This window comes from Balaenoptera borealis (genome assembly GCF_965194805.1).
Source record: "Balaenoptera borealis genome assembly, chromosome: 16".
NCBI classification, from domain to species: Eukaryota; Metazoa; Chordata; class Mammalia; order Artiodactyla; family Balaenopteridae; genus Balaenoptera; species Balaenoptera borealis.
The window spans coordinates 31,115,680-31,139,286 of NC_138872.1; the positions used below are offsets into that span (position 1 = coordinate 31,115,680).

At 43.3% G+C, this 23,607-nt stretch overlaps 1 protein-coding gene and 1 long non-coding RNA gene across 7 annotated transcripts in view; one reads left to right on the forward strand and one right to left on the reverse strand.

Annotated features, from left to right (window-relative positions):
- Positions 1 to 8,462: 8,462 nt before the first annotated feature.
- On the reverse strand, positions 8,463 to 10,710 carry LOC309612903. Its single transcript, XR_014235390.1, has 2 exons — positions 10,597 to 10,710; positions 8,463 to 9,267 (listed from the first exon to the last, which is right to left on the reverse strand). It is a non-coding gene; the product is annotated as an uncharacterized lncRNA (long non-coding RNA).
- Positions 10,665 to 23,607, forward strand: part of PANK2 (pantothenate kinase 2) — a 28,069-nt gene continuing 15,126 nt past the window's right edge. Inside the window, exons 1-4 of one of the 6 annotated variants that reach the window (XM_082359114.1) lie at positions 11,106 to 11,234; positions 20,747 to 20,853; positions 22,733 to 22,815; positions 23,446 to 23,521. In XM_082359114.1, coding sequence (XP_082215240.1) covers positions 20,841 to 20,853; positions 22,733 to 22,815; positions 23,446 to 23,521 — 172 coding nt within the window. In that variant the 5' untranslated portion in view covers positions 11,106 to 11,234; positions 20,747 to 20,840. Of the gene's footprint in view, positions 11,235 to 20,746; positions 20,854 to 22,732; positions 22,816 to 23,445; positions 23,522 to 23,607 lie in introns of those variants that run through there. The other 5 variants (XM_082359113.1, XM_082359110.1, XM_082359111.1 and 2 more) reach the window with 5 other exon arrangements.

A 23,607-nucleotide genomic window follows, 5' to 3' on the forward strand; every position in this document is an offset into this window, starting at 1 on the left:
AATGTGGAGGGACTGGAGCACTTGGCCACGCCTTTAGAAGCAGACCCAAACCCTACTGCCTATGCCCCTTTTATATTTGTCCCTTACTTTATTCCATGCATTGGGGAATTGTTGGGGAGTGAGGAGGGAGGCATGTCCACTGGGGCACCTGTGCAGGGTGGGGGCTAGGGTGCCCCCCAGCAGACAGACAGATTGAGGGATATCCTTGTGGGTTCTTTCCCAGCAGCCATTGCTGGACAAGGGCCAGGCACAGGAGCCTCAGGAGCTACCTTCATTTCTGGGCTCTGCAAGGGACAGGAACTAGAGCCCTGGGGAGACATAAGGGGTAGGGCTCACTGTGGCTCACCCCCAAACTGTCAGTCTGCAGGGTCCTGCATCCTGCTCTGGCTGCTACAGCCTTTCTTTACACTGCCCTCGGGGACTTCAGCAACCTAATGACCTCTACTTCTATCTCTGAGCTTCTCTTCAACCCTCTCTCCAAATGCAACCACCTGTACTCTGAAGCCAGGAGTGGTCCCTACCCAAGCTGTCTGCAACCACACCCCATCACCCTTGCTCTTAACCCTCTGTGCTCCTTCCTCCCTCCCAGGTACCCAGGTCAGTGAACAGTTCATGAACACGTACTGGTTTTAATGTGTTACCCTCCCAAGGTAGCTTTGGAAAAAAGCATCTCAAGAAAGCAGTTTGTAGACCCAAAGAATGCTACTTAAATGGTAGAATTTCAAGCACAGTGACCAGCCATGTGGGAGATACCTTTGGGTAAGGTGTGTAGGAAACATTTAGGGACCATCTTGGCACTTTTCAAATTATGCTGCTCAGAAGCCCTGACTTGGCCTGCACTGAACAGCATTCCTATTTTGGCTGTTGTCAATAAAATGCCAACTTCAAGCAGGATTGGGAATTGGCCTGTGGCCAGGCGAGGGCTTGGGGTAGTTGATAAGAGAGATGGGGAAGCACCCTTCACCTCGGGGTAAAGGCTGGGGTGGGGCCAGAGGGCCTAGTGCCATCCTAAGCGCTTAAGGGCAGACTCAGCAGTAGCCAAGGTACCTGCATATAAATCCCTCTCCATCTTTTCTCTCTCCTGTTGAAACATTTCCTTCAAAGCCCAAGAGCTACCACTGCTTCTCTTTCCCTGGGAAACACCTGCCGGTTCTACTTGATGACCCACTGAAGCCAGACTAATACCACACTCTCACCTTGTTTCCCTGGTTGGATGTGCTCAGATTTAATTGACTTGGGGGAATTTCTAGTCAAAGATCAGCAAGATGCCCTTTACTCTTTCAGGCCGTGGATTATTCATAGCTTCTTGTAAGAAACTTTTTTTTTTTTTTTTATGGAAAGCTTTTAAGCACACACAGAAGTACAGAAACTAGAATAATTACCTCTCCCCTCCACGTGCCCATTACACACCTTCAATAATTATGGACTCATGGACAGTCTTGTTCATCCCTGCCTGATTCCCCCTCTTCTGTACAGGTTCTTTTTGTAAGTCAGAAAGTGAAGAGTTCAGAAAGTCAAGGGAAAGACTTGGGACAGGAGGATTTTGTGGCAAAGGCCCTCTTTTTCCTTCCAAGGCATTCCCCTCTTGGTTTCTTGGCCTCAGTGGGTGACATCCCTCTTGAACCAGTTCAAAGAGTGAGTAGCACTGGTTCCCTGTCTTAGGAGGAGAGAACCAGAGGAGGTTCCTTCACTGACAAGCTCCTTGGAAGTATCTGGCTACTGCTTCTGTCCCAGAGAGGTGATGATTGATGGGTGTGTCCAGTGGCAGTTTGCCCCATTGCACGAGGGGTCTCCTTTAGGCTCTGACAAAGCCCTTCCAGCAGGCAGAATTCCCATTCTTGGCCAGATTCAAACTTCACAGCATGTGTCCTGTTCTTATAGGAGTCTCCTAGAAGTGGAGTCATTCAAGCCTTGAGGTCCCTTGCTTTCTACCAATGCACTATCGTGAAGCTGATGGCCAAGGAACACCTCTGCCCCCACCTTCAGGGAGAGTAGTGTTCAGGGTCCCTGGGCTAGTCTGTGCTGGAAGTGATAACTCTTTATGGATGAAAATCACATGCTCCCCTTTCTGCTCTTTTCCATGTAGCCCAGGGCCATGAAGTTCACACTTGGTGCAGGGCATGGCTACTCAGCATTCCTCATCCCTGCTGCTGCTGCTGTTAATAACAGCAATAATAAAAAGCGCTACCACTTACCCCATACCTTGTTGCATACCAGGTTCTGGGCTAGGTGCCTTACATGTATTAACTTGTTTAATCCTCACAATGACCCTATGAAAGGGGTACAAGTATGACCCAATTTACAGCTGATCTGCAAGACTGGGAGGGATGAAGGACCAGAGGGGACAATGCAAGGGAAGACTCTGGCCCGTGGGCCCCAGAGTTGGATGTTCTCCATGCCCATGACCCACAGCTGATCAGGTGTCTGGAGCCTGGGACCCCATTTAAAGTGAGATTTCACACCATCACATCTCTGCCCAGCGTGCCAAGATCTGCCACCTGCTATAATAGTGGAATGATGTGCAATATATAATTAATATAGTCTCAGGGATGTTGTGACAATATGAATATAATCATCTTGTGTGTGCCCAGGCTCAATGGCCTGAGGCTGCATGAGGTGAGGCAGCTGGAGGTCAGTTTGGTGTAGCAGATATTGTTTGTTAAAGGATTCCCCTGTGCCAGGTCTAAGGTCTAAAATGAGTAAGATACCTGCATACCCTCCAGTGGTCGGGAATGACAAAGTATGGTGGAGACATATAGGCTTTCATGTCATTTTTTTCATGTATTTATACAACAGATACTTATTTTGCTCCTACTGAGAGCAGCGTATGGGGACAGGCCTTGGAGAGACACAATAATAATGCAAAGAGCCCACCTTAAGTGCCCCCTTCTGTCACCCACTGTCTCCAATATAATTGTGAGTGGTCTAAAGGAGTGTCTAAAAGCAAGGGCAGGGGTGGGGGGGAGGAGAGAAAAGTGTTGTTTTGATCAGTCATGTACTATTAACAATTATAACAATGAAATCCAGGAAAACAGTAAAACTTAGAGCCTCTAGGGAACAAGAAAAATATTAAGTATAAATTTACAAAGACACCTATCAGAACAGCTAAAATGAAAGTGTCGGACGAGATCAAATGTTGATGGAAATATAGAGCAACTGAAACTCTCAAACTTTAGGGGTAATGTAAGTTAGTAAAACCCTGTTGGAAAATAGGCAGTATCTACTAAAGCTGAACACATGCATAACCTATGACCCAGCAATTCCACTCCTGGGTATGTACGTCACAGAAACAAGAGCTCATGTCTACCAAGATATGTGCAAGAATATTTCTAACTGCACTGTTCAAAATAGCCCCAAACTGGAATCAACCCAAAGGTCTATCCATAGTAGAATGGATAGAATGTATGTATGTATGTATGTATGTGTATATATATATATATATATATATATATATATAAAAGTTGGGGTAAAGTCATACAGTAGGATACTAGTGCACAACAATGAATACGAATGAAAATATTGCTACACTCAATGTGGATATATCGCACAGACATGATGTTGAGAAAAAGAAGTCAGTACACACACAAAAATGCTGACTGTGTGATTCCATTCATATAAAAATACAGAAATAAGCAAAACTGATCTATGGCATTGAAAGTCGGCATGGTTACCTTTGATTTGGGTGTTGGTTTCATGAGTACGTTCAGTTTGTGTCCAGAATCGCTTTAGAGATATGGAGATAAACCAAGGTCACCCAAATGAGAACAAACATAGGCTGTTCATTCTGAGCTTGTAAGAGCAGCCACTGTCACTTGCATTTGGCCGGGAGGGTATCAAAGGCAGGCAGGGACTGGGAAAACACTGTGGTGAATAAAAGAAAGGGAAGGCTTCAGATGTGCTGTGACTGGAGGTTGTTTGCCTGGGACACTGGAGGCTGGCTAACTAGAAGAGGGGCACCTTATGTGATTGGTTGGGGAACATATTTGACTTTTTCTGGTTGGTCCTGAGATGGAAGAGAGGGAAGAGGTGGTTGGGGATTGGGAAGAAGCTGGCACACATTAACCAAGACCTGATCATTCTGGATGACGGTTGCAGAGGTTGTGGTTTGGTTTTCCAGGCTGGTTACTGCAGAGTTCTATCATCATATATGGTCTGGCCACTGTCCTTTTGTATATTCAGTCTCTCAGAGGGAAGGATATGGGCTCTGAGAGGGGCCTCCACTGCCGGAATGGGATGGGAGTGGGCACATACATGCTTCATCCAGCTCCCTATCCCTCCCTGGGGTCAGTGGTGCTGCCTGTAAGGATAAGGCCAATGGCTAGAGGGCTCTGCTGCAAGTCATGGCTTAGCTACTGCACCCACTAAAGTTTTTTTCTTTAAGGCCTGGCTTAAAGCCCAGCTCCTTTTGGAAGCTTTCTTTGAATAGATCCCTCTCACTTATTAGCCTTCCTAATTTCTCATGGCTTACCTCAAATTCTTCAGAGTAAGTTCTCACCTTCCTGCCTGCATTTTAAAAACTTACACTGGGGGCTTCCCTGGTGGCGTAGTGGTTAAGAATCCACCTGCCAATGCAGGGGACATGGGTTCGAGCCCTAGTCCGGGAAGATCCCACATGCCGGGGAGCAACTAAGCCCATGTGCCACAACTACTGAGCCTGCGCTCTAGAGCCTGCAAGCCACAACTACGGAAGCCCATACGCCACAGCTACTGAAGCCTGTGAGCTGAGCCTGTGCTCCGCAACAAGAGAAGCCACCGCAATGAGAAGCCCACACACTGCAACAAAGAGTAGCCCCCACTCGCCGCAAATAGAGAAAGGCTGCGTGCAGCAACGAAGACTCAACAGCCAAAAAAAAAAAAAAAAAAAAAACACACAAAAAACTTACACTGAATATCTTCCTTCTACTTACTCAATGCTGTTTCTATAAAAACAGCAATAAAAGAAAAATACCCCCTCAACCCCACAGCTTTTTATTGAAGTAAAATATACATGCTGAAAAGGGTACTTCAAAGACAGAAGAGACGTGGGGGTACAGGGTGGGCAGCAGCCAGAAAGGTGGAGGTGGGGAGAGAAAACGGGAACGATGAGAAAGATGAAGAAGGGAAGGAGCCCTGGGTTCTAGTCCTGGGTCCACAGCCAGCTCCTGGAGTCCCTTTCCTTCCTGGACCCATAAACCATGAGGCTGGACCAGGTGATGTCAAATCCTTTCTCCTCCAGAGCTCAGTCCTATCAGCCCTTGAGTGTCCTTGGCACGGACTGGCTGTACCAGCTTCCTCCCCTCCTCTGTCCTCCTTCCCCATCCCCAAGTGCCACTGCCATACTGTCTGAATTGCTGATTTCCTAGCAGTCAGATGCTGTCTCCTATTTGATCAGTTTGCTTGTATTTAACATAAGATGAAAGAAAAATCCTTTCATTATCACATGCAGCTGGAAATCAGCTTCCTGCAGGAGCCCTGTCCAAAGGAATCGGGAAAGAGAGAAACTGTGGTAACTGCTGAAAGAATTGCTTTTTTCGCTACTTGCTATCAGGACGATGTCCTTAGAATTGTGAGCCCATGGACTCACGTTGCCAGTAATTCTGCTATTATTACTTCTAGAACTTAAGATCCTTTAACATTTCTTTTATTCACCCCACAGTTCTGAGGATCTACCCTGGCCAGATATCTGCTTGAAGTGAGGCTCCTGCAGTGAATGTAAATAGAACTTTCAATCTAGGGGGCTTGTTCAGGACCCCTCCCCCTTTTTCCTCCCACCTTCACTTTCAGGAGTCTCTACTCAGAGACAAGCTCCTCAGTTCAGCACATGTGGCTGGCTGTCACTTTCTGGCCTGGCTCAGTGGACTCCTTCCTTCCCACCCAGTCCAGGGGGTCAGTCTCCCCTCAGAATTTTCACCTTCCTTATAATCTAGTCTCTTTAAATCATCTTTTAATTACACAGGTAATACACGAATATGTGCTTGCTGTAAAAAGTTAAAATTCCACCAGGAGTTCCCTGGTGGTCTAGTGGTTAGGATCCCGGGCTTTCACAGCCATGGCCTGGGTTCAGTCCCTGGTTAGGGAACTGAGATCCTACAAGCTGCACAGCGAGGCCCAAAAAAAAAAAAAAAAAATATATATATATATATATATATAAATTTTACAAAAGAAGAAATAAATAAAATACCACAACTAGAGATTATCATACTAAGTGAAGTCAGAAGGAGAAGAACAACTACCATATGATATCACTTATATGTCGAATCTAAAATAAGGCACAAACGAAACTATATATGAAACAGAGTCAAGAGAATAGACTTGTGGTTGCCAAGGGGGAGGGCAGGTGGCAGAGGGGTGGACTGGGAGTTTGGGGTTAGTAGATGCAAACTATTACATATAGAATGGATAAACAACAAGGTCGTACTGTATAGCACGGGGAACTATATTCAATATCCTGGGATAAACCATAATGGAAAAGAATATAAAAAAGAATGTATGTATAACTGAGTCACTTTGCTGTACAGCAGAAATTAACACAACATTGTAAATCAAGTATATTTCAATAAAAAAGTGAAATTAAAAAAAAATTCCAAACTATACAGAGTTATATAGTCCAGAGTGTCTCAAACTTCAGTAGAGATACAAATCCTCTTGGGGATCTTGTTAAAAGCAGGTGCTGACTCATTGAGTCTCTGCTTTTTTTTTTTTTTTTTTTAATGTATATATGAGTTCTGAGGTGTGTGTGTGTTTGGGTGTACAGTTTTGCTTCCAGGGCACATAGAGAGGTGTAAATATCATCCCTACTAACTCAGGGGTATCTTTTTTTTTTTTTAAACTTTGGGTTATTTATTTATTTATTTATCTATTTATTTATGGCTGTGTTGGGTCTTCGTTTCTGTTCGAGGGCTTTCTCTAGTTGCGGCAAGTGGGGGCCACTCTTCATCGCAGTGCACGGGCCTCTCATTATCGCGGCCTCTCTTGTTGCGGAGCACAGGCTCCAGATGCGCAGGCTCAGCAATTGTGGCTCACGGGCCTAGTTGCTCCGCGGCACGTGGGATCTTCCCAGACCAGGGCTCGAACCCGTGTCCCCTGCATGGGCAGGCAGATTCTCAACCACTGCGCCACCAGGGAAGCCCGAGTCACTGCATTTTTAAGGAGACTTTTTGACTAAAGAGAAAGAGCAACAATTGATAATGTCGTTTAATCCCTTGCAATCCTGTTTCCTTTTTAGGGGGGTTGATAGACATCATTCCTTGCCTCTCTCTATGTACTTCTGTGCCATTTGATAGCCCTGACTTAATCCCATCCTTGGCCTGGGGCTGGGGATGCTCTCTGAGGTCCATTTCATAGCAGTGGGGTGCAGGGCCTTCTCTACAGCTCCCTGTATTGGTCCACAAACTATTGTTGCCAAGCTTAATGGGTCTTTGTTGAATTGAATTTAGTTTATGCAACAATCCAAACAATTTGGTCATTGTTTCAGTTGGTTGAGGACCCTCTGGTTCTGGATTTTTCCCCACCATGTGCAGGATGAGCCACCAAATCACTAATGAAATGGAGAACAGGGCAAAGCCAGAGCCCCACACAGTTCTACTCAAGACCATTGGTCAACTGATTGCATCAGTTGACCTCATCATTAATTGATTACTCAGCATTCTACTTTCCCTGCATTCATTGAACAGTTAAGAGTATATATAACACAGCCCCTATGGAGGTGTATCCATTAACTAATGCTGCATGAGAAATTATTCCAAAACTTAATAGCTTAAAACAACACATTTAGTATCTCAGTTTCTGTGGGTTAAGATTTCAGGTGCAGGTTTGCTGCGTCCTCTGGCTCAGGGTCTCTCACAAGGCTGCAATCAAGGTGTTGGCCAGGGCTGCAGTTTGGGGAGGATTCACTTCCAAGCTCACTCACGTGGTTCTTGCAGGATTTAGTTCCTCATTTTTTAAAAAATTTATTTGGCTTTGTCAGGTTTTAGTTGCGGCACGTGGCATCTTCATTGCTGCGTGTGGGATCTTTAGTGCAGCATGCGGGCTCTTCGTTGTGGCATGTGGGATCTAGTTCCCTGACCAGGGATTGAACGTGGGCCCCCTGCATTGGGAGTGCAGAGTCTTAACCACTGCATAACCAGGGAAGTCCCAGTTCCTCATTGAATTGTTGCTCTGCGGGCTGCACTTCCTTGTTGGCTGTTGGCCAGAGGCTGCCTTCAGTCCCTTGCCACATGGGTTGCTCCATAGGGCGGCACACAACATGGTAGCTTCTTTCATTAGAGAGAGCAAGAAAAAATTTAAATCTCTAAAAATTGAATCAAAATGGAAAAAAAAATGGACTTAATTCTGTATTGAGGTGTTGGCTGAACTACACAGAAAGAAATTATTTCAAATGACTTTAAAGCACAATTTTATTTTTCATCCCTAGTGCAACACATCCTAAGGACAAATAGAACTGCAGAAAAATCTTAAACAGTATTTAATAATCACATCACTGGTAATATTGATATTTTTATTCTGAAACTATTATCTATATATTTAATGATAATGCAAATAAGTAGTGAACGTTGTGAAGCCCTTAGATTTTCAGGTTAAGATAAAAGAAGCTAAGTAAAAACTCTGTAACCTTAAAAATGAATGGAAATTAGTATAAATCCATGATACATTTTTCTCTTTAAAAATTTATTTTCTGGGCTTCCCTGGTGGCGCAATTGTTAAGAATCCGCCTGCCAATGCAGGGGACATGGGTTCGAGCCCCGGTCTGGGAAGATCCCATATGCCGTGGAGCAACTAAGCCCGTGTGCCACAACCACTGAGCCTGCGCTCTAGAGCCCGCGAGCCACAACTCCTGAAGCCCGCGCACCTACAGCCTGTGCTCCGCAACAAGAGAAGCCACCGCACTGAGAAGCCCGCGCACTGCGACAAAGAGTAGACCCCGCTCGCCGCAATTAGAGAAAGCCCGCATGCAGCAACGAAGACCCAACGCAGCCAAAAATAAATAAGTAAATAAATTTAAAAAAGAAAAAAGACACTATACACAGTAAAGAAAGAAAAGCTACACACGCTTCAAGTGTTGTTTTGATGCTGGGATTCGTCTTGGCAGTCTCAGGTGATGATGATTCTTGATTCTTCAGGATGATCTATTGCAGCTCACAGACCTGGATGGAAGTTTCCTCAGGTCAAGGAGAACTGTTTTTTTTTTTTGTTGGGGGAGGCAGAAACGTAGGCAATGCTGGGCACTGAGATTTAGAAGAGTAGCTATAGGTTTTCTTGGTTTTTGTAGGATCCCTCTGGGGTGGCTTCCTGCAGGAGACGGAATTTCCAGAGTTAGGAAATAGGGTTTCCAGAGGTAATCCTACAATGAGGGGAGCTATTTTTTTAAAAAAAATTTATTTATTTATTTATATTTATTTTTGGCTGTGTTGGGTCTTCGTTCCTGTGCGCGGGCTTTCTCTAGTTGCGGTGAGAGGGGGCTACTCTTCGTTGCAGTGCACGGGCTTCTCAGTGCGGTGGCTTCTCTTGTTGCGGAGCATGGGCTCTAGGTGTGTGGGCTTCACTAGTTGTGGCTCGCGGGCTCTAGAGCGCAGGCTCAGTAGTTGTGGCGCACAGGCTGAGTTACTCCGAGACATGTGGCATCTTCCCGGACCAGGCATCGAACCTGTGTGCCCTGCATTGGCAGGTGGATTCCTAACCACCGTGCCACGAGGGAAGTCCCAGGGAGCTCGTTCTGAGTGAGCATGGCAATTCTATTCAATAAGCAAGAGAGAAGCTCATATTTCTTCTTCAGCCTGCTACTAGCAGTCATTACAGGAAAAATGAAGAACATAAGGGGCATTACAGTCTCTCAGGGGAGGCACTTATGAAATAATTTGCTAGCAAGATAAACCCACAATCCCGTTCAACTTGACAGAATGAGGGAGTGCCTTGGGGGTACAGAGCCATGGATCATTCCAGGCATGGGCAACCTATGGGAGAAGAGACGCTTGGATGGACCTTTGGTCAGTATCTCAGGGCTGGAGGTGACCATGTTCTCACCCCCAAAAAGAAGGTGATAAAATGATTTAAAAAACAAAAAACCAATCAGACAAAATCCCCAACAACCCAGGCCCCGAGGCGGCCACCAAATCCTATGTCCTCCACTGCACCACACAGAAAGGGGGTCCAGACTCTCCTTTCAAGAGCCAACCCTACTTCCTGGCTCCCACACCCCCCTTCTTCACTACAGGAGGGTGGCAAAGGATTTATAACCCACCTCTTTCTTCCAGTTGCCATGGAGACCAACCCCAGTCCTTTCATTAGTTCTGGTACTGGAAACATTTCTCTAACGCAGGAGGAATGAAGGGGGCTTAGCCTAAACACGCCAGTGGCAGTACTGGGGAAGGGGGTGGCGGTCAAACAGAGCGCGGAGAACTGGTGGCCTTGACGGCAGCAGTGGAATCAGGTCGAGGGACAAAGGCTAAATTCAGCCCCGGTTCAAGCCCTTCTGTTTGCCAACGACTGGCGACCAGACCCTGCGGCACACCGCTGGGCTGAAGAAGGGCGCAAACCGGGAGGCGACGGGACGCAGCAGCAGGGCGGGGCTCGGGGGCGCGAGGAGGCTCCCGGGAGAGTTCTGGGGCCCGGAGCGCCTACCTGTGTACCCCGGTGGAGGGGGCGCGGACCCCTCCACCAACGCGTCCATTGGGCGGCGCCGCCATCACTCTCTGCTCAGCAACACCGCCTTCTCCTCCGCCCAGCCCGGATCCCCACCCTCGCCGTCCTTCGCCCCGCCCCGAGCCTTTCATTGGACGGAGGCGCGGTCGATCCGCCTCGAATGAGACAGCCGATTGGATACGAGGCCTTCGGGCCGCCCCCATCTTGTTTGGATTGGCTTGCTGCGCGTTGGCGCAACGGAAGAGGCGGCCTGCCGAGGATGTTCTTCTGCTCTGGCTGGATTGCCGCGGAGGAGGCGACGAGGGCACCGGCTCTGGGGGGCTGGCTCGGTCGGCAGCGGTTCCTGCTGCGGATGGGAGCGGGCCGGCTCGGCGAGCCCATGGAGCGCCACTGCGGTGTCGCCGCCACCTCCGCCTCGTCGGTCCGGGAGCCGACGCCCGGCGGCCCCGATGGGCGGCGCCGGGAGCCACTGCGGCGCCGGGCGAACAGCGCGTCGGCCCCCGCCGTCGGGGCCTCGGCTTCGGCGGAGGGCGTAAGGCGGGACCGGCCCGGCTCTTACAGCGGCGCTACGTCGGCCTCCCGTCAGCGCGTCGAAAGCCTCAGGAAGAAGCGGCCGCGTAAGTGCCCGGCGGGGCGCCCTCGCGTTTCGCCCTGCCCCCTTCCGGCCCGGTCGCCGTTTTTCCCGCGCGGAGACAGTGCCCCCGCTCGGTGGTCCCAGGTTGGTGCTGGGCTGACACCTGGCTGGAGGCCTCGGGTCCCCCAACGCGGGGGCTGCGGGTTTGGCCCCGTCCGGCCTCGCGCTTCTGCTTCTCGGTTGTCCGAGTGTAGCGTCCGTACCCAGGACCTTTTCTCCCTCCCGGTTCTTAGTTCCTTGTGCATTATTCGGCCGAGAATCGCATTATTTTTTTCCTCGGGAAAGCTTCTTTTGACCCATTTTCACCACCTCCCCTCCCCCCTCAAGTCGTTTGAATCCCCAGTGTCTGTCTTCCGTGGATTTCCAAAGAGCTGCAAGACGTTACATCCTTTTTACCTGGAGATTTTGGGCTCAGGGAAAATGGTTGAGTTGCTGCAAGCCTAAAACTGGATTCCGTGTTCTGTGTACTAAGCTTTGTCTGCTTTTCTTCCCATGAGAATTCGGGTCATGTCTCACCCAGATATCGCCTCTATTTTCTTTCCATCTCTTTGCTGATACTCACGATTCAGTACTGTAGCACTCTGGGCATTAAGCCTTTCTTTTTTGAGGGAAAACGACTTCTCGCCTTGGCGGCTGCACATGCTCTTCCCAGAGAATCGGTTTTTCCGTTTTATTATCAGGTTTCTTTTTCTGCATTGTGATCTAGTCCAGATATTTTCTTCTCTTTACAGGTCTTCAGTTCGGGTCCTCCTTCAAACAGCCATTGCAACTCTTGAAAGTATCCACTGTCTTGATACTCTAATATGAGTTTTACGATATAATAACATTTTACATGTGGCTATATATTTTTTTTCTTGTCGTTGCCAGATTCCTATTTCAGGAAATCAGCTTGTTTTAAATGTAGATTATGAGAGTGAGAAAGTGGCAGGATGAGTGTGAGGTCATTTTTAAAAAAATTATTATTATTTTTTACTTTATTTTTTTGTACAGGAGATCCTTATTAGTCATCAATTTTATACACATCAGTGTATACATGTCAATCCCAATCGCCCAGTTCATCACACCCCCCCCCCACCCCCCCCGGGTGTGAGGTCTTTATTGGATAGTCTTGTACTTCAGCCCAGCAACCCAGTTGCTTTACTTTTATATGATTTGGATGATTAAATATTAAATGCACCCCTATTTTGCTGTGAAAAGTTTGAGAGTTCTTAATTCTTTTGTCTTTTCCTATGTTCTTGAAAGAGAATTGGAAAAGAGATGATCCGCTGTCAACCTATACCGTTTTTAGAGCCTGGTTCCTGTTTTGAGAAGCACCTGATTTTTAAGCGATGCAAAACATTAGTTCCTTCGTGGTTTTGTACTGCCTCATTAGAGATGGAGGTAAATTCCAGAGATTCAGCAAAAAAGAATCACAGCCATGTAGCCAGCTCTTTGTGACCACTGGCCATGAAGATTCTAAGTATTGTAATTTCGGTGTTTGCCACCAGTCAGGCACTCTTAAAAATTGTTTTCATGTACTCTTCTAAGAGCTTTAATAAATTCATTAGTCCTTACAAAAGTCACGAAAAGCCATCTCTCAGATAATGAGAACTAAAGACATAAACAAGATGTTTTTTCTTTCCATTTGTTCTTTCTGTACTGTCCAGGGGTATACCTGTTACATAGAGAAGCAGTGTATTGATTGCTAATCCCTCAAAGAATATACTTTGGTTTTAACTTTGAGAGAATTCAATAAAGATTAAATATTTGTATTTTTTATTAGGAGAGTTGGGTTGGTGCCACCTTACTTTTGTTAGAAAACCTCATTCTGATATCATTACACTACTTATTTTAAGGTAGGAGACTAGTTGTCATTGGAAACTAGAAGGAGCTGTTCAGTTTATCTTAGGAATTGTGGGCCCTGATTATAGTCAAGTTCTGCCACACATGTTCCCTAGAGCAGTGTGATTCCCAAACCTGTCCCACCTCAGACTTAACACATCATAGTCATTAGGGATGAGGCTAGGCATGTGTGTCTAAGAAGTTCTTCAAAAGTTTTAGATTAGCTGGAGTATGTCTCATAGGTCTGAGAGAATTACCAAATAAAGATTGGTTTAAAATGATGGAAACAAAGATGCTAATGATGGTAACGATGATGCTTACGTGTTCATGTTAGACACTGTGCCAAATACTTTATAAACATTTAAGTCTTGCAGTTATCCTCTGAGGTGGGTATTTGTTATCCCCAGCTTCCAGATTAGGCAACAGGCTCAGTGAAATTTTCTTTGTCCAAGGGCGTATAGTGAGTTAGTAATGGAGCTGTGTTTTGATTCTAGGTGTCTGACTTCAGATCCAGTTTCTTGACTTTCCACATCTTGGAAGGTACATGCGATGTAGTCCAGAGTAGTGGTTCTCATGTGGAATCACTCAGAAGCTTAAAAAAAAAAACCCTCTGATCTGCAGAGGGGTCTAAAAACATCTTTTAATTTTTAAAATTTTATTGAGGCATAATTACATACAGTAAAATGTACAGTTTTGGCAAATGTAACAAGAGAACATTACATGCATGTAACATGTAACAAGAGAACATACATTTTAATCTAGGGCCCCAAATGTGCAGGAGGTGTGGGAACTCTGGGATCACAGTGCTTCATGGCAGTGCTGGGGGATGAGCTGGATCTTTGAAGGTGACTCCCGAGCATGTTTTAGCACTCCAGGGAAAGCTTGGGGACATGCTGATTTTGGACTCATGCCAATCATGGAATTTCTTTAACCTCCATTAGTCTAGAAAATAAAGCTTTTGTTTGTAGCTTGATAATACTAATCTAGAAAATAGTTAGCTTTTCCTTGGTATTGGGGGAGCATCAGTGTTGCCAGAATGGAACTGATGCTGGGAGGTTGCCTTTTATCAGGTGCAGTGTTTCATCTTCAGTTAGGGAATTAGGAAGGGCCGCCCACTGGGAGCCCAGGAAAAAAGTTAGATTTCTATTGCTTTGTAGCCTATTTTTGAGGGACAGAATAGGAGAGGATGCTTTTTAACCTACTGTTTTATCAACTTTAAACCTAAATGAAATAAAAGTAAACACGGCTCCTCTTCTTTGATGAATAACGAATATAAAGCATTAAGCATAACTTAAAAATAATATAATTATGCAGCTTGTAAAATTAAGTATGTTATTTTAGGGGCCCATGTATGAATTGTGCATTTAGATAGTATAATTGTTGAGTGTTGGCATCACTGCCCTCTGTATATCTGAGGAGACCATAAGCAAGGGGGATGTATGTTATTAAAAATATTCTGCTTAAACACATGTTAAAAGGAGAGATAAGGACCAAGATAATAGCCTGTATGTTGTTTGAGAGTGCCTTATCAGGCAGTGATATAGCAGAATAGCTATTTTGTCTGGTTATTTAAAAGAGCAGTGAGGTTCCTTGGGCTTAAATTTATAACCTTGGGAGCACTTTTCAGGTTCATAATTTGGGATATCTTTATCTTCAGGCACTGTTCTTTCTCAGTTAATATTCTTTCTCAATTTTTGTCAGCAAGGTGGACTAGGATATGAAAACCCTTTATAATGGCTTAAAGTTTGCTTTCTGAAAGTGAAAGCTATCTTGCAGTTTTTAGTAGCCTATTAGGTTTTGTATGTTTATATTTCTTTTTTTAAAAAATAAATTTTATTTATTTATTTATGGCTGTGTTGGGTCTTTGTTGCTGTGCATGGGCTTTCTCTAGTTGCGGCGAGCGGGGGCTACTCTTTCGTTGTGGTGCGTGGGGTTCTCATTGTGGTGGCTTCTCTTGTTGCGGAGCACGGGCTCTAGGCGCGTGGGCTTCAGTAGTTGCGGCACGCGGGCTCAGTAGTTGTAGCACCTGGGCTTAGTTGCTCCGCGGCATGTGGGATCTTCCCGGACCAGGGCTCAAACCTGTGTCCCCTGCATTGGCAGGCAGATCCTTAACCATTGCGCCACCAGGGAAGCCCTGTTTATATTTCTTTATTGAGTCTGCTGGTTTTATAGTAGGTAGTATTTTATAAGTATCTGGTCCCTGAGTTAAACTATTTTGGGAATATTTATTGAGGTCCGTCTTTTAAAAGGTAAGATAAATAAATATTTATTTATTTATTTGGCTGCACTGGGTCTTTCTTAGTTGCAGCACGCGGGATCTTTGGTGTCACGTGCGAGCAGGATCTTTTTAGTTGCGGCATGCAGACTTTTTAGTTGTGGCACGCGGGATCTAGTTCCCTGACCAGGGATTGAACCCGGACCCTCTGCACTGGGAGCTCAGAGTCTTAACCACTGGACCACCAGGGAAGTCCCAAGGTCTGTCTTTTAATATGAGGCCAAAGATCGCTGCCTAGACCAGTCTAGGGATTTGGGTTAGCAGTATTTTAACCACATGTGATCTGGTAAAGATATAGTTCATAATGTTGGAAAATTGAGTACACTTTTATAAACCATATATTTCTCATTGGAAAGCATTTCAGTTGTTGAGACCTATTATTGAGACAGTGAGCTATTGATGATTTTACATAAATCTGTGACGGAAAGTTTAAATTCTTCCTAGAAATGTGTCCTAAGTCAAGTGTACATTGTCTAGGTGGAGTACCTTGGAGGAAATATATCAGGAAATATGCTGAAGGCCGAAAACAGACTAAAATATCTGTGAAAATTAATGGAAAGACTCACTAATCAGAAGTGATAACGTAGGCCTTTTATTAGTGAGATATGAGGCATGTGAGGGCATAGCAAAAGTTCCTTGACTTTCCATGACTTTTCCTGCCAGAAACACATAGTGGTTTGTTGTTTTTTTTTTTAATTTGTTTATTTTTGGCTGCATTGGGTCTCTGTTGCTGTGCGCAGGCTTTCTCTAGTTGCGGCGAGCGGGAGCTACTCTTCGTTGCGGTGCACGGGCTTCTCATTGCGTTGGCTTCTTTTGTTGCTGAGCACGGGCTTCAGTAGTTGTGGCACGCGTGGGGTAAGAGCACAGGCTCAGGAGTTGTGGTGCACAGGCTTAGTTGCTCCGCGGCATGTGGGATCTTCCCGGACCAGGGCTCGAACCCGTGTCCCCTTTATTGGCGGGTGGATTCTTAACCACTGCGCCACCAGGGAAGTGCCACACATAGTGTTTTGAATAAGAATTGGAAGGCTTATTCTAGTAGTCATCATGTCATAGTATATGGGGCAGTCTCTCAGTTATTGATAGAAATCTAAACCCCCTTTGATAGGCTGAATGTTTAGAAATAACCGAATTGTATGGCCTGAGAGATTATCAGAGAGCATGCATCTAATGGACCTCCCATGTCTTTCATTGTCTCTCAGTTCTTGAATACGTAAATGGTTTGATTAGTAGTATAACGAAAAAATCCAGAAGTTACTAAAGGATATAATAAGGCTATTTACTCTTTCAGCCTTAGGCTCCTTATTTTTCCTTATATATTGTTGGTTCTCTTTATTTATTTAAGGTATGTGAATTTTATTAAACTACTTTTACTTAAAAAAAAATTTAACCCAAGAATATGTGTTTTGTGCTGTTAGGTCTGTATAGATACTGGTTAAAAGATACTTTTAAAAGGATTTAGGAAATCTGAGTTTGAGTCCCACTTCTGCCTTTTCTTGACTGTGACCTTGGGCTCTTTTGCACTTGTTTCTTTTTCTTTCATTCTTATTTTTAAAAAAATATTTATTTATTTATTTGGCTGTGCCAGGTCTTAGTTGCGGCATGCGGGATCTTTTTTTTTTTTTTTTAGTTGTGGCTTGTGGGATCTTTAGTTGCGGCATGCGAACTCTTATTTGCAGCATGTGAACTCTTAGTTGCAGCATGTGGGATCTAATTCCCTGACCAGGGATCGAACCTGGGCCCCCGGCATTGGGAGTGCAGAGCCTTAGTCCCTGGACCACCAGGGAAGTCCTTGCACTTCAGTTTCTTAATCTGTAAGTGGGGTGATTACTGTGCATGGTTATTGTAAACATTAAATAAACTCGTGCAGTAAAGTGCTTGGCTGTTAATAGATGCTCATTTAAAACATAATAGCCGTAAACTAATGTTTCAGCTTTTTAATCTGTGGAAAGGGGAGTAAGGCTTAATTTGTTTTAAGCATTACAGTCTTCCATTGGTCTTAGATATGTCCAAAACTTCAGATTCCAATGCTGTTGATGAGATATATTTGTTGGTAGAGTGCTGTGTCTCTTCTTTGCTCTCCATGAGGTTGGCATCATCTTAAAGTTGATGGTTAAAAGAATGGCGCTGTTAGTAGGAAAAGAGGAATTGAATCTCCTTACTTCAGTCATATCCAGCACTGTTGATTTCATTAGTGAAGAAACTTTTTATTCTTCCAGTCAGGGCCAGACTTCATGACTCATGCCAGGTTGAGTTAGTCCCTCATCACTGGAAATGGAGTTTCTGTTGGTGTTAAAAAAAAAAAAAAAAAAAAAAAAAATCAGGACTCTCTTTCTGACTGAGGTGGAATGGCTGGAGAGTCAGCCACAGTGTTCTCTTTAGAATTGCGTTGACATTGTTAGTTAGATTAATTTGGGGGAGAATTGACACTTTAATAGTATTTAGTTTTCCTTCCTGGAACATGATATATCTTCCCACTATTATGTTTTTCAGTACACCATTTTAATAGCAATCATAGATATTTAGTATTAGATTTATTTATAAATATTTTGTGGTTTTTGTTATGCATGACACTTTTTTCACGTCATTTTCTTGCTGGATTTTGCTTATAACATAGGAAAAGCTATTGGTATTTGTATTTGTATTCTTTTTTGGTGTGTCCAGTTATTAAAAAATTTTTTTTATTTTGTTGGCTTAATTGATTCTCTTAATTTTTATTTTTTGGAATGTATTGAGATAATCATGGTTTTTCTCCTTCAATGTACTAATGTAAGCAAGCCTCCTTAATTGGAATTTTAATGTGAAAACCATCCTTGCATTCCAAAGAATCCCTGTTGGCCATGGTATATTACTTTTATTGCACAACTGGATTCTGTTGTTTAATAATTTAATATTTTTGCATTTGTTTTGTGAGACACTTCTTTTCTAGTTTTGATATGAAGTTACAATGACTTGGGAATCTTTCTAGATTGTTTTGTGCCCTAGAGGCTCTTAATGGTTTGCCTGGAAACCATTACGGCCTGGTGCTTTTTTGTTGTTGTTTGGGTGGTAGATCTTTGACCTCTTTTTAAAAATTTTCAGTGCTTTTGATCTGTGTTTTTTACCTCATTTTGAACCACTTTTTTATTCTTTTCTAGCTAATCCTCTGTTTAGTGTACATTTTAAATTCACTGTTACAAAGTTGTAAATTGGCTTATTTGTAGTTTCTGGTTGCGGTAGGTTCATCTTCTTTGTTTTTTTTTTTTTTTTTTTTGGGAAAAGTTATATCTTCTTTCTTTTTCTTAGATACACTTACCAGAAGTTTGTCTGTTTTAATGACTTTTTCAAAGCTTGATTTTACTGATCAGCTTGTTGTGGCTTTGTTCATGATGATGTTTTTTTAATTTCATTTACATCTTGCTTTCATCTTTAATAACTTCCTTCTGCTTATTTTGGGTCTGCTTTATTTTTCTAGCATTTCAAATTGTATGTGACATTCCCTTTTATTCAAGCTTCCTTCTTTTTGAATACATTTGATAAACATTTAAGGCTAGAAGTTACCCCTTGAGTCCCACCTTGGGTAGACATCCTATTCCTTTTGCTATATAGTGTTCTCATTGTCATTCATTCAAAAATAAATTGTGTTTTGATTTCTTCTTCAGTCTCGGAGTTAATAGAAATGAGTTTGAAGATTTCCAGGTGGATAGATTTATTTCCTTGTGTCTGTTGGATTAATTTCTTATTTTGAGGTATTGTGGAAAGTGAATGTGGTATGGTTTTGTTCTTTGGAATTTAAGGTTCTGCTGATTTGTAGATTTGTCAGTTTCTCCTTGTTTTTAATATTTTTTGAAGCATATGTCAGGATCATATCAATTATAGTTTTATATGCACATGACAATTTCTTTTTGTCCTCTTATAATGCTTTTTGTTTGTTTGAATTCTTTTCAGTCTGCTAGTATTGTATTTGCTTTCTGTTAACATTTGCTTAATAGAGTGGAGTAACATTGTCCAGGCATTTGTTTTGCTTACCCAAATTCAACTATATAAATGTGGCAAAGCATGGTGACGGTGACCCTACTCACGGATTTAGTCAGTGAATATATATTGGATTGGCCAAAAAGTTCGTTCGGGTTTTTGTAAGATGTTACAGAAACCTGAATGAACTTTTTGGCCAACCCAGTAGTTGCGAGTGAGCTCAGGGATGGTAGATCACTGTTTGGAGGGGCACCTCTTATAATGTGAGCCCTTGATAAATGCAGTATTGGTCTTGAAACATAAGCTTTGACTTTTACTGTATCATGTTTCCTAAATGTAAGTCAACCGTTCTATCAGTCTCCAGTGAGGTGCTTAAGATTTTGATTTATTCATTTTTGACTGAATGCCATTTTCATCTTAAAGAATCCAACTCCTCTTTATGATGGGACTCTATTGTGGGTGTTTTAGCATTTATTTACCTTCAGTCTACTTGTATTATCTTATTTTAGATGTGTCTTTTTATATAAGCATATAGCTGAATTTTCTCTTCAATCTGGAAGAGAAATTTGACCTGTCTGTGATTACTGATATGTTTGCATTCATTCCTGTCATTTTTTGTTTTGTATTTACTATACTTTTTTTCCTCTTTGTTTTTGAACTGATTTTTTCCCCCTAGTTGTTTGAAGGTCATATGTTCATTTTCTCTTTTTTTGGAGTTGCCTGTAAATTTTTTTTTTTTAATTTATTTATTTAAATTTATTTTTGGCTGTGCTGGGTCTTCGTAGCTGCACGGGCTTTCTCTAGTGGCAGCGAGTGGGGGCTACTCTTCATATGGTGCGCGGCCTTCTCGTTGTGGTGGTTTCTCTGGTTGCACAGCGTGTGCTCTAGGCACGTGGGCTTCAGTAGTTTTGGCACACGGGCTCAGTAGTTGTGGCTCGCGGGCTCTAGAGTGCAGGCTCAGTAGTTGTGGCGCACGGGCTTAGTTGCTCCGTAGCCTGTGGGATCTTCCTGGACCAGGGCTCGAACCCGTGTCCCCTGCATTGGCAGGTGGATTCTTTTTTTTTTTTTTTTTAAATAAATTTATTTATTTATTTATTTTTGGCTGTGTTGGTTCTTCGTTGCTGTGCACGGGCCTTCTCCAGTTGCGGTGAGCGGGGGCTACTCTTCGTTGCGGTGCACGGGCTTCTCATTGTGGTGGCCTCTCTCGTGGAGCACGGGCTCTAGGCGCGCAGGCTTCAGTAGTTGCGGCACACGGGCTCTAAAGCGCAGGCTCAGTAGTTGTGGCACACGGGCTTAGTTGCTCCGCGGCATGTGGGGTCCTCCCGGGCCAGGGATGGAACCCGTGTCCCCTGCATTGGCAGGCAGGTTCTCAACCAGTGTGCCACCAGGGAACCCCAGCCTGTAAATTTTTAACGCATTTAAACCATCACTTCTTTATTCTTGTTTAGAAATAATCAGAATCTATGTCTTCCGTTCCCCAACGAGACAGAGCTGCTGCTTGCTTTGACTTCCCTCTCCTTTCTCTTCCCTCTTCGACTTCCTATGTTGAAATCATGTAAGTATTTTAGTTGCAGATTGCTTATTTTCCTAAAAGTCAGCATGTATTGCTTCCTGTGCTTATCATTGTATATATAGCTCATATCTTCTTGGGTGCTTTAAAAAATTATATTGGAGTGCATCTACTAATTATTTCAGAGAAGGTCTTTGAATAGTAAATGTTGAGCTCTTTCATGTGTAGAAATGTCTTTCTCTTGCACTCCCATTTGAAAGCTGATTTGGCTGGATATGAGTTTCAAATTGTTTTCCTTATAACTTGGCCAGTGCGCTCTTGTCTTCTAGCATCTGTGTTACTGACGAAAAGTCTAAGTTTACTTTTATGTGATTTATGTATCTTCGTAGGAATTCACTTTTTTCCTTTGGGAGTTTTTAGGGATTTCCTGAAATTTCAATAGGATGTGACTATACATCTCCCCTTTCTACACTTATTAATTTTATTTCAAGCCAATGATTTCTGTCTTCCCCTATCTCCCCCAGAAAATTTCTAGAACTCATATAACACAGATGTTGGACTTTCTGGTTCTGTGCTCTATATATCTACCTTTCTTTCATACTCAAGAGGCATTTTGGGAGAGTTTCTTAGTTTTGTTTTCCATTTGTTTTTTCTGTGCCCATTTTGTTATTAAATGTATCTGTGGCGCTTTATTTTGGAAATAAATATTTCTCGTTTTTTTCTATTATAAAAGTGTCTTTATTGGATATAATTTACATACAATAAAATATATCCATATAAAGTGTATGGTTCCATATATTTTGACAGATAAATACACCCATGAAGCTCCCCTCTTGCCCCCAACAATTAAGATTTGGGTTATTACAGAAAGTTTTCTCCTGCCCCTGTATAGTCCTTCCCTCTCTCACTCCCCCAGCCAGTGATCTGCTTTCTATCAGATGCAGAAATGACTAGCTTGCATTTTCTAGAGTTTCATATAATGGACTCATATAGTATGTAGCCTTTTGTGCCAAGCTTTTTTCACTCAGCCTGTTTTTGAGAGTCACCTATGTTAAGTATATTGGTGTGTCCCCCCGCCCTGCGCCCCGCCCCCTGCCCTGCTCTTTTTGGTTTTGGAAGCTTCTCCCCCAACCCCCAACTAGGAAATTAACATTGATACAGTTCACAGACCTTATTTAGATTTAACCAGTTTTACATAAACTCTTTCGTATATGTGTATTTAGTTCTATATAATTTTGTCACATGTGTAGATTCTTAACAGCCACAACCACAGCTGGCAATCATTTCTTAATTTCTAATTTTTCTTTACGCTGGCTTATTCATTTTTAAAATTTATTTTTTTATTGAAGTATAGTTGATTTACAATAGTTTATTCATTTTTCATGGATGAAATCTCATTTTACCTTGGAGGATATTTATGATTCTTTTAAAGCCTCCTCTTTGTTCCTGCAACTCTTTCTTCAGATGTTAGCTTCTTGGTTTTGTGTTGTTGATTTTTCCCTTTTGGTGATTCTGGTTTGTAAAGTGATCATCTCTGGTTTAAGGATTGCTATTCTCCTGTCAGTGAGTGCAGTGTCTGTTTACCAGTCTGTCAGGATGGATTGTAGGGGAGAGATGGGAAATACGGCCAGATGTGGGGGCTTCCCACTTCTTCTGGGTAACAGCAGCTACGTGGATGCGTACTGATGCTTGGGCTCAAGTGCCTGTGCCCAGTGAAGACTTTGCCTCTTTGGAGGAGGGGGAGGGGAGTGGCTGGCCTGTCCAGTTGTGCCAAGGGTATTTCCCCACCATATCACTATGACTGCACCAGAGCCTGCTTCTGTTTCCCCATGGCAGCTACTCCATCGACAGCTTGGATGGAGCACCCATCTGCTCCCCGCACCTTCATAGCTGCTCCCAATTTTTATAGCATTTCTCTTTTCAGGGTTCTGGACAGTTATTGCCTCTATCAACTTCATTCTGCTGATGGTATCACTTCTGGTTTCTCAGAATTATTTTAGAAAATCAGTAAGTTTATATCTTTAGTCATTTCTAGGATTTAAGGTGGGAGGAGAAGGCATGTATAGCTAATGCAGTTTATCTTGATCCAGTCTCCTTAAGCCATTTTTGGGGATGGATTTTTTTTTATTTTTTGAAGCTCCTCCGCATGGTATGTGGGATCCTAGTTCCCCGACCAGGGATCAAATCTGCGTCCCCTGCATTGGAAGCGCAGGAGTCTTAACCACTGGACCGCCAGGGAAGTCCTGGGATGGATTTTTTGGGATGGATTTTTGGGGAACGGGTATTAACTTTGAAACACCTGTTCCACTGATGGCCATTGAAACCTGATGGATTGATTGATATCAGGGTTTGAGAGAAATTGACCACTGGAGCTTATATGTTACATAGGGTTGGGAATTTCCTCTAGCCCTAGTTTGAGTACTAAACCAAAGCTCTGAAAAGTCTCAACATTTCTTTAAGGCAAGGGCAAGGATGAAGATTTTCATTCTCAATCTTTTTTTTCAGAGTTGAGGTTAATGAGTAGTCATTTTGCTGTTTTTTAATATTTCTCAGTGCAGTTTGGGCTTGTCTAAGAGGGTTGTGTTGGCTTAACATTGTGGTATTTTTCTTTTTGATCTTTGTAATTTTTTTTTTAAGATTTGTTTCCAGATTAGACAATCACATTTCTTCTCCCAAAAACCTTTTTGTGTATATAGTTCTTGGAAACCTCAAGGTATGAAATAAATTGTTAATCTAATAAGTGTAAATTTAGTTTTCAGAAAAAAAGCTGTTCTGACTTTTTTTTCCTTCCCCATTTAG